Raw genomic sequence first — 10756 nt, 5'->3', positions numbered from 1 at the left:
TTCTGTTTCTGAACAAGTTCAATTTCAGGTTAGTTTTTAAAACTACAGTTATTACATTTTTGCTTTTTCCAATTGAACTACTAAAATGAATAAACTTTTCTGCCATATTCTAATTTATTAAGATGCACCTGCATATAAATGAAATTGCCAATGTAATAACATAAACCCTCTCCTTGTTTGAATAGCGAGCTTCGGCCATGAATAAAATGACTTGTTTGTTTTGCTTGCGGCTGATAAAAGCGCGGGTGATGATGTCATAACCCACTTTGTGTTGGCCGACATTCATGTCAAGTCGACAAAATCCCTTTTTGGACGTATGATTTCCTCCCATCAAAGCGTGAATGCCACACACACGCACAATTGAGGACTTTAGCAATGGGACAAAAGGCGTGCACATCCGTTTATGAGCGTGCACGTGATAAGAGGAAGGATGCACCTGTTCTTGTTAATTGGCCGCAATTAATGACATCCTCCTTTTCTGACTTTTGTGTATTACGCCTTAGTGTGCACTTTAACCGTGTCTTTGGGTTTGAGTGTGCGTTTCAGCTTCCCAGGTGGCTTGTGGGTAAAAAAAAAAAGAAAAAGAAAATCAAACGTCCAGCGAAAAAGTCCTCCACCATGTTGCGGTGAGTAATTCAGCCATAATCCTCCTTTCTCCTCTTCTATTTCTCCTCCTCCTCCTCCTCTCCTGTGGTTCCATTCATATTCTAATCACAGCTTTCCCTTCTACAGCTCTCAGGCACTCCATCAGAGCCCCGACCAGCCTGGGGCTTTACACTTTTACCCCCGCCCCCCTTTTCTCACTCACTTTCTCTTCTTTTTTCCTCCCCTCCTTTTGTGACTGTCCCCCCCTGCTTGTCACAGGCGCACCAAAATAAGGTTGAGGTGATAAACCCCGTGACAGGAAATCAGTATTACTGCACTATTGCACACTTTATACTGCTGAATGACTCTGTACGTTTGTGTACATGTACTGAATCTATATTTTGAGTTGAAATCATTTCATTCAGTTAAACTAGAGAAACCGATTATAATTTTGTGTCTTATTTCCATCCAGTTCAAGTGACAAGCAAAATAAAAACTATTGAAGAAAGTACAATTGGACAGTATACTGTGTACTCATAAATAAACAGCAGACACACCCTCTATGAATGACAGAGCTCATATCTACATACTAACCACCCGTTTATATAAAGACGTTTACGGGTAAAAACGCAAAAATATTCAAATGGGGCTTTATGGGAGCTTAAAAGCACAAAAATTTGAAGTCACCCTCCAGAGTGGAAAAGTTGTTCTATACACAGCCAAAACACAAAACCTTGCTCAGACTCGCATACCGTATACATTAAACGCATCAGAATATGTAAAAACAGAACTAGGAAGAAAGAACAGACTAAATTGTCCTTAGGTGTGATTGAATGCATGAATGGTTGTTTGTTTCTGTGTGCACTGCAATTGGCCGGCAACCGGTTCAGAGTGGCCCCTGCCCAAAGTCAGCTGGGATAGGCACCAGCAAGCCTATCCTTGTGAGGATAAGCTGCGATTGAAGATGGATAGATGGATGGAAGGAAGGGATAGAAACAAGGACTAAGGAAGGAAGGATTGGAAAATGGATTGATGAGAGGAAGGAGGAGGACTGGATGAATCGGTGGGTGAGGAAGGAAAGAAGGAAGAAAAAACAAAAATGGGAGGGGGGATGAAGGAAGGTAGGATGCAGGAAGAATGGATGGATGAGAGAAAGGAAAGAAGGCTGGATGCATTGGTGGATGGATGAGAGGAATGAGTGAGATAAAGAGGGATGGAAGGGAAGAAGGAAAGTAAACAAAAAAAAGTTTTGCACTACAGGTGCGTAGCCAGAATTATTTTATGGGCTGGCCAGGGTGTTATAACACCTCAGTAATGGTTGACCAGAGTTTCGTGAAATACTCAAATTAATTTTAGTATATACATGTAAATATAAATATGCAATTAAAATAAATAACAGGCAAGTATCAATGGCTCTAAGAAAACCGCATGCATGCAAAAATTGCAGAAAAAACCCAGATAAACAAAATTTTCCCTGGCCAGTGAGCATGTCTGGACTCTTAAACACAAAAATATCTTTTTGATTGAGTGAGTGGTGCATTTGACAATACAGATTAATTTCCTGCTTTGTTAAAAAAAAATACAAGAGAAGAGGACCTCATTGCAATCTATTGAGAAAAAAAAATCCTTCACCTCACCTGGATATCCATCTTAAGTTCTTACTAGGAGGCCAAAAGTGGCACTTGTCGTAGAAAAGACATGACAAGTGCACCCTAGTTGTTGTACTAGTGGGCTCAATTGTCTTACTAGTGAGGACAAAGAGTGTAGTAGTACATGGAGCTCACGCTGGATATCAAGGATATTGAACACACGCTGCATAAAAGAGTGCATTCCTCACACACATGTAGTATATAGCAAAATGTAGCTGGTGAGTGCAAGTGAGAGCTGTGTGTGGTGTGAAAGCGTATGAAATGCCATCATGGAGGATGGGGAGGCCTAACCCCCCCCTCCACCCGCCCTGCTTTTTTTTTTTTTTTTTTTTTCATCCTTAGGAGGGGAGCTTTTCTTATTCAAAAGAGGCCCACAAAAGACTTCCAGTGAGCCTTGCCACATCCCCATCTGACTCGGGGGGCCATTCATCAGCCCCGCCAGCCTATCAATGACATGTCCCCATCAGGGCTCCTATAAAAATCAGCCCCCTTTCCCATGAAACATCAGCAAACATTTTGACGGCTCTGCCTTTGCCCCCGCTGGATTTCTGGAGGACCCTCTAAAACACCCCCACCATTCCCCACCCACATGTACCCTCTCTCTCCCCCTCTCTCTCTCTCTCTATCCTTCTCGCCCAAGTCAGAGCCTGAGCATCTCCCCTCCGACGGGCAGTGGGTGCGGAGACGGCGAGCCGGGCGAGGATAGAGAGCAGGTGGAGGAGGAGGAGGAGGAGGGAACGACGCCGCCGTTTTCCGCTCGGACCAGTGCTGGATGGGAAGAGGATGCACTGCGGGCTGCTGGAGGAGCCTGACATGGATTCCACAGGTCAGTGGGACGCCGCCGCCGCCGCCGGGCCCGCTCGGGCGGGCGCTCTCGGAAAAGGGAGCGCCCTCGTAAGAGTGAAGTCGCGCTTTCGGTTGTTTTGGGGAAAGTTGGAGGAAAAGTTCCTTATTCGCTTCTGATTTTTTGTTTTTTCACCATTATTTTGTTTGGGAGAAGTAGAGTTGGTGATCAATGGCGTTTAACACTTCATTTTTTAATATTATTGGAAAACCAATTTTTTGTTTTTGAGGTCGTTGTTTTGGCGCATACTTCGGGTCTTTTTTCCTCTTCAGTGTTAGTCGAGTTTGAAGGTCGCTATGGGATGCAACTACTTATTTTTCAAATAAATGTAGTCAAAATTCAGCAGTGATTTTTCAGTTTTTGTGTGTATGTGTTTTAAATACATTTTTTTTTTTACTTAAAGAATGTATCCAGTCTAGTTATATTTTTCAGCTCTTTTGTCTAATTAAGGTTTTCTATTTTATTTTTTATTTTTGGGGAATTTTTCAGCCCAAGTTATTCAGTTTTTGTCAAGTTTAAAGGTCACTGGCTATGGAATCCAGCTAGTTTTTTTCTTTTGTTTCAGTATTTTTCAAATGATGGATGGATTTTTCAGTTTTATTGTATATTTGTTCCTAAATACTATTTTTTTGTCTTTTATAATGTATCCAGTGTAGTTTTATTTTTCAACTATTTTCAACTCTACTGTTTAATTTAACATTTCTATTTTGTATTTTTCAGTAGGGTAATAAGGTTTTGTCTCATTTAAAACTAAAATATTTTGAGCCAAAACTGTTGAAATTTAAGAGTAATTTTTCATTTTTATTTTCGTTTATAAATTCTATTTTTTTTGTCTTTAAGAAAATTTCTAAACTATTTAGCCGTGTTTTATTTTATTTTTTTAGTATTTGCCATTTTTGAGTAGAGTGAAACATTGTGGCGACAATTTATATAAATATTTGTGTGTGTGTGTGTGTGGTTTTTTTTTTTTTTTTACCATTAAAGGGACTGTCCAGTTTTGCTTATTTAGTCTGGAAAGAGTAGGAGTTGTTGCTCATTTCCGTTGAACACTTTCAAAATGTTTTTGGAAAACTTTTTTTTTTAAGTCACTGTTTTCGCATACATTTATTTAATTTTTTTCCTTACTTATTTTTCAGCTAAATTCTTCATTTTTTGTCAAGTTTAAAAGTCACTGGTCTGTGCATACAGCTGGTTATTTTCTTTTTAATTCTCCAGTTTTTGTTTAAAAGTTTAAAATTGGAGGAACATTTATACCCCCAAATATCAAAATTCAGGGGTGATTTTCCACTTTTTGTGTGTATTTGTTTATAAATACTAGTTTTTTTGTCTTTAATAAAGTATTCAGTCTAGTAATTCATTTTTAAACTATTTTGTCTATTTGAGTAGGGTCTTGCATCTGTTTTTTTTTCCTTTTGTTTTTATTTTTCAGCTAAGTTCTTCAGGTTTTGTCAAGTTTAAAACTGAAGTAACATTTTGAGCCAAGAATGTTGCAATCCAAGTGATTTTTCACTTAGATTTGTTTATAGATTCCAGTTTTTTGGCTTTAGGAAAGTATCCAGTTTATTTATCAAACTATTATTTGCACTTTTTTGTTTTTTTTTTTCAGTTGAATACTTCATTGATTTTCTAAAAAAAAAAAGCCTACTTATATATTTTTAAATATAGTTTATCGTATTTCTTCAGGTATACATTCTAATTCATTAAATAGAATAAAAATAGACACGCCTCCTTAAAATATTTTATTATAATTTTACAGTATGTTTTGTTACTTTTTTTCTGCTAAATTAATCAGTTTTGGGAAGGTTTGATATGTGGGAACATTTTAAAATAATAAATAAAAATCAGGAGTAATGTTTTTTAGTTATCAGGATTAATGCTATTTTTATATATTTTAACATAATTTTCTTTGAATTGCATTGTGTAAGTTTTTTTATGTTTTTAAATAATTTAGCAAAATTCTTCACTTTCTAGTTTTAAGTTGGGGTAACAATCATGAAAAAAAATGAAATTCTGAAGTTCCATCCAATCTAGTTATATATTGTTTAACTTATTTTGTCTATTTGAGGAGGGTCTTACATTTAGTTATTCTTTTCCTTTTATTTCTTTTTCAACTAAATTCAACTAAAACTAAATTCAGGTTTTAAACAAATTTAATACTCCAGTTTAAAACTGACAGAACATTTAGAGCAAAAGCTTTGAAAATCGCTGTTTGTGTATACTCGTTTATAAATTATAGTTTTTTTTTGTTGTTGTTATTTTTTGTTTTTATATAGTATCCGCTCTGTTTGTTTGTTTGTTTTTTAATATAGTTTCTACAGTCTTTGGTAGGGTGAAGTGTTGGGGGGGAAATGCAGCAACTAAATGGAAGTTGTAAAGAAAACGATTAGGAGAGCAATCAACCAAATAATTCCAATTCAATTGTAAATATTAATCAGTTCTGTATTTTTAATTTTCTGGAAACTACATTTACAAAAGTAAATAACAAACTAAAACTTATGAGATAAAAGAACCAATATGTTTAAGTAAGAGATACTTGAGTTATACTTATAAAGGTTTTTTTTTAATTAATAAAACATGTTTTTTTGAAGAAGCGATATCAGTAACAAAATTCTGCTGAAGTAGCATCAGGAACATAAGTTCAGTAATAGGTGACTTTTTTGTTAAAGTTTACATATAAACATAAAAACCTTATGAACAATACTAATACTTTTGAAAATCATAACCCTAAATCTAACCCTAACCCTATCTTCTTAATTGATAAACTTTAATTTTTAATACACAGACATAAAAAGGCCCGCTTTAAAAATGACTTCAAATGTTACAAATAAATAAGCATTTGTGAAAGAGGTCTAGGGTTAAGCCACTTTTTTTTGACAAAAAAATCTGGTAAAATCAATTCAGTGAATTATTATTATTATGATTATTTGAATTATTACTGCAAGTCCAGTTTTTTTTTTTTCTTTCTGAAGCACATCGTTGTGATTGAGCATGCAGGTGCACGCCAGCCGTGTGTGTGTGTTGGGTCACTTAGTCCACAGTGTGTGTTCAGAAATGTGTGAACATCCGTCCCACTTGTTGATCGACTTTAATCCAATTATTTCCGTCCCATACTTATCTTCCCCCGAGGCAAATGAAGCCTCTGTGGTGAATTAGCTTCACTTCAGCTGCCCCCACCCTTGCCCACACCATACCCCCCTCTTTCTTTTTTTTTTTTTTTTTTTTTTTTTTAGATGAATTCTAATCAAATTATAACAATAAAATAAGATCAAAAACTGCTGCTGGAGGCCGAGTTTATGTTTATGCGTTTGCCCGGATGGGCAAACAAGTGTTGCTTCCAAGTTGTGTGACATCAATTAGCAAATTAGCGCGTAGTTATTTGGGCCTGAACAGCGACTGCAGGAATTATTTACTTTTTTTTCGGGGAACTAAAACATACCCGAAAATTTAACCAGGTTATGGTAAAAAATATGACATTTTATCCAGACCTATGAAAGCTCCCCAAATGTTCGAATTTGGCCCATTTTTGGACATTTTACAGGGCTCATACTTTTGCTCCCTTATCAAAGACGAGTCATTTGATTAACTTCAAATTTAGGCTGTACAATCTTAGCACACGGGTCAACAACTGGGGATAAAATTTGGACTTTCCTTCGCCAAAAGCAGACAAAATGCTTACTTACAGCAACAACAAAAAAATCCCAAATGTAATCATCGTGGCCTGAGGACATCTACAGAAGAATATAATATTCTGTTATACTTATAGCGCCACCTAGTTTATTATTCTATTTGGGTGACATCATTACGAAAACATATTTCTTTAACTTTTAAGCTTTATTAGGTACAAAATATGACTTCTGCAATAAACCAATTGTTAAATTATTATACATTGTCAAATACTTAGCTCTCTAATACAGCCAATCAAAAATTGTGCATTATAGTGAATCCTTGTTTATGGCGAGAAGATAATGTACATTCCAGATTGACCTGTGTCAGGTGAAAATTTGCAATTAGAAAGACTAGAAATTTTTTTTTTGAGGAGTTTTAGTCCTCCCAATTGTTTTAAGAGTCATGATTTACCACTGGCATTGAATAAGTGAACTCGTTCACTGCCTTTGAGAGCTATATAAGTCAAAAATCTGCTGTGAATTAGTTAAAACTAGAGCTGTGTGACATGGCCAAAAATAAATTTCCTTTTTCACCTGTCATTCTTGACGATTAGGTTTGTTTGATTATGAGTGTTTTTTTTTTTCTTTTTGCAACCATTGTGTGACTCTTGGCTCTGGAACTGCAGGTTGCAGACTCCTGAGCTAGGCTATTTGCATGGATGCTACTGTAATTATAACCCTTTCAACAGCTGCTAGTTAAACACGCGAAACAGCAACACATACAATCAGAGCATAACTGTCGCCTGCGGAAACGATGATTACTGGAGCTTAGTTAGGGACCTTCTCTGCCTCCTCCTCCTGCTTATAATTATGCTCCATCTTTTCTGGTACATTGCCTCACAACTCAATATTCTGATTTGCCCTGATACTATAAAAAAAAAAAATCTACAATATAGTCGCTGTATTAGCTTTTTCAAGACTGGATAATATTTATTTGGAATAGTGATGTAATTATTATGTTTGTGTTTGCAAATGATCGCGCTTCTTGTTTGGTTGATTGTTGATTGACAATATGGAGGGTGCATCGCGGTTGTCTGCAAGTTCGTTTGTAGGCTTTGTAATGTTTAGAAGAAACCACATTTTGCTGATAATGATGATTCCTACGCACCATGCACATCATTGGAAACCACAGTCTGGGAGAAATCATTGTAGTTTTCGACAACCACTCAGCTCTATTAAAACTTTTATTTTGGCTCAAATTTGATTGTGCAGGGGTGTACCTAATATTTTGGCTGAAATGATAATGAACCGTATTTTTGGTGCTTGAATGACACAAAAATACAATAAGTATTTAAATATATGATGATGCCTTGGAGGGATTTATTTGGTCCTTTACAATTAGTTTGTAATGGGCAAAAATTGGATATCATTATTCTGCGTGTTCTAGCTCAAAGTCAGTTAAGTATGAGACTTTTGACTTTGGATTGGACATGGATGTGTAGAGCATCTATTTAGGATTTAGGAATTGAATTACAAAAATTTGGCAATTTTGGGTAAATGTTAAAACGCTTTCCAGTGTCCCTATTGAGCTCAATATTTTGAAGTTTGAATGGTGTAAATTGGTCAAGACTCGTGACGCGCATATGCAAAAGATTTTTTTCATCGAAATTTTACTGTATTTAATGTCCTAAATATTTTCAAAGACGTCCTGAATGAGCTCAAGCCAAGCTCATCTGGTCATTTTACTGTGAAAATGGGAAAAAATTGTGACCGTTCGAGCTAATACATTCACTTCTTGACTAGTTCGAATCAGTTAAATTTGTGAAATATCTCGTAATTCTGGGTATTTTGTTATGAATGTGCAATTGGGTGTAAATTCAATAAATTGGAAAATAGCTTTTAATATGGGGATTTTTGTGTGTGTGAAATTGTGCAACAGAGGGTAATTCTGGAAATTGAAGAATAGTAGGGGGACTGCCATAATTTTGCAAATGTTTAAAATTTTGAGCACTGTGAACATGGTGACCAAGCAAAAGGCTTTAGAGATGAGGAACGTTTTCGTTATTTGTGTCATTTACAATAATGATGTTTTACGTTCTGATTTACTTTCTGGGTAAAAAATGGAATTGTGGGAAAACTAGTTCTTGATCCAGCCGATAATGTTGGAGCTAGATGAGCAGAAAATAAATAAATATACAAGTGTGTTGCGTCAAGAAGATCATCAGTGTATAAACTATGGTAACTACCATTTGCTAAGCTTGAAAATGTCACATGACCAAACTCAGAAAACAGGTGAGCTGTGATTGGTTGTTCCCTGAACTTTTCTGCCACTTGCTATTGACAGAAAATGGCATCACGGTTGTTCAAATTAAAATAGAGGAAATACATTTCATGGTTTTGATTAATATTGCATTTGCGGAATGTGAATTTATATAGCTCAAAATCCACCCGTTTTTATCCATCTCAGGAGGCGGCCATTTTACCACTCCCTGTCGACTGAAATTGACATCACAGTTGCTCAGGGCTCAGATGACGACCAATCACAGTTCAGCCGTTTTCTGAGCTTGATCATGTGACTTTCGTAAGGTGAACCATTGTTGGACGTTAACGAAGCAACTGTGTTGTCATTTTTAGCCGACGGCAAGTGGCAAAATGGCTTTTCTCAGATGGATAAAAACGAGTGTATTTTACTTGCACATTCATATACCACAAACATAATTTGAATCATATGAATGTGTTTAGACTAATATGGTTGCATTGAACATATTATTGTCAAATATTTGAGGGATGACTTCGCCTTTAAATATGTTCGGATGAGTTCAAGCGACTAAAATCATACTTTTATTGTTAAGGATCTGAAGCATATCCCCTGTGATAATGTAGCTTCATTATACAAATACTACTAATAACGATGACAATAATGACATTTGTAATGACTGTCCCCTGCTGTGGCGCTCGTGCGTCTTCCCTTCATCAAACATTCTCCGCCCCCCCTCCCTCCCGAAACACTTTTCGATATCTGTGACCCCTCTTTCCTGCCAATGGCGCGTCCCAACAACAGCTGCTGTGCTTGTCACATCCCATCAGTGTTAGTGTGAAAGGGGACTTTTTTAACCCTTGAATGTCATTAAAATGGTCAACAAATGGACCAAGTATATTGCGAATCCCAGATGGTTATTGTAAAGCCAAACATAAAACAGAATTACATGTCGTATATTTTCCCAAACCACATATATTTTTGTCCTACAAATGTTGATTAGCTTTACTCTAATACAGTATATAATGCAAAGTGCCACAGATGGGCTAATAAAACTAATATTAATGTTGCAAGTGTTATAAATCTTTTCGCAACTTATATTTTAACACACTATTCAACAAACACATAAACAGACACTGTTTGTATTGCTAGTGGTGACCAATAATATTTACATTATATTAACCCTCCTGTTGTGATTGTTTGCAAGCAAATGCAATAAAGTCCCTGGGTCACTTTGACCCAGGGCTTATTTGGTTAGCCAAACGAGTCAGAAATACATGAAATCCAAATTCAAGCCTTTATTTTAGCGAGTGTATTCTGCTCAATTCTCAGAAAAAGCAACAATGTCACTGGGTCAATATGACCCGGAGGTGTGTTCAACTATCCAAAGGTTTACTTTTTTTAGTAAATCATGCATAAAATACAAAATAAATCAAACCTTGAAATTCCTTTTTTTCTCCCATAGAAATTGCAGTATTATTTGTGGGTCATTTTGACGCATTTTTTGCTTATTTATTAAGAAAAAGATCAGACATTTGCATGAACAAAAAGTTGTACGTGCCATTTTGTCAGATATGTATTTTATAAATAATTAGCCAAACAGAAGTCTGGGGGGCCTGGAACAGATTGATGACATCTAAAGTTCAATAGACAGATAATCAAACTATATAAAAGTTAATTTTTTAAAAAATCCAAGCATTTGATTTTATATAGCTCTCTTCTTGCTCGATCATAAAAAAATAAATAAAAATGTTAGTACTCCAGGCTCTGCTGACCATTAATTGCTCTTGGGGATCCCCTAGTTATCGCAGGGCAC

General features: G+C 36.0%; 1 protein-coding gene across 2 annotated transcripts in view; it reads left to right on the top strand.

Annotated features, from left to right (window-relative positions):
• Positions 1-2562: 2562 nt before the first annotated feature.
• The window catches only part of rfx4 (regulatory factor X, 4), a 26903-nt gene continuing 18709 nt past the window's right edge, over positions 2563-10756 (top strand). For both annotated transcript variants that reach the window (XM_088418052.1, XM_088418051.1), the window contains exon 1: positions 2563-3060. In XM_088418052.1, coding sequence (XP_088274178.1) covers positions 3018-3060 — 43 coding nt within the window. In that variant the 5' untranslated portion in view covers positions 2563-3017. The remainder of the gene's footprint in view (positions 3061-10756) is intronic.

Source organism: Hippichthys cyanospilos, chromosome 6 (assembly GCF_059441005.1).
Source record: "Hippichthys cyanospilos isolate Australia breed blue-spotted pipefish chromosome 6, RoL_Hcya_1.0, whole genome shotgun sequence".
NCBI lineage: Eukaryota > Metazoa > Chordata > Actinopteri > Syngnathiformes > Syngnathidae > Hippichthys > Hippichthys cyanospilos.
This window is presented reverse-complemented; position numbering and strand designations above follow the sequence as displayed.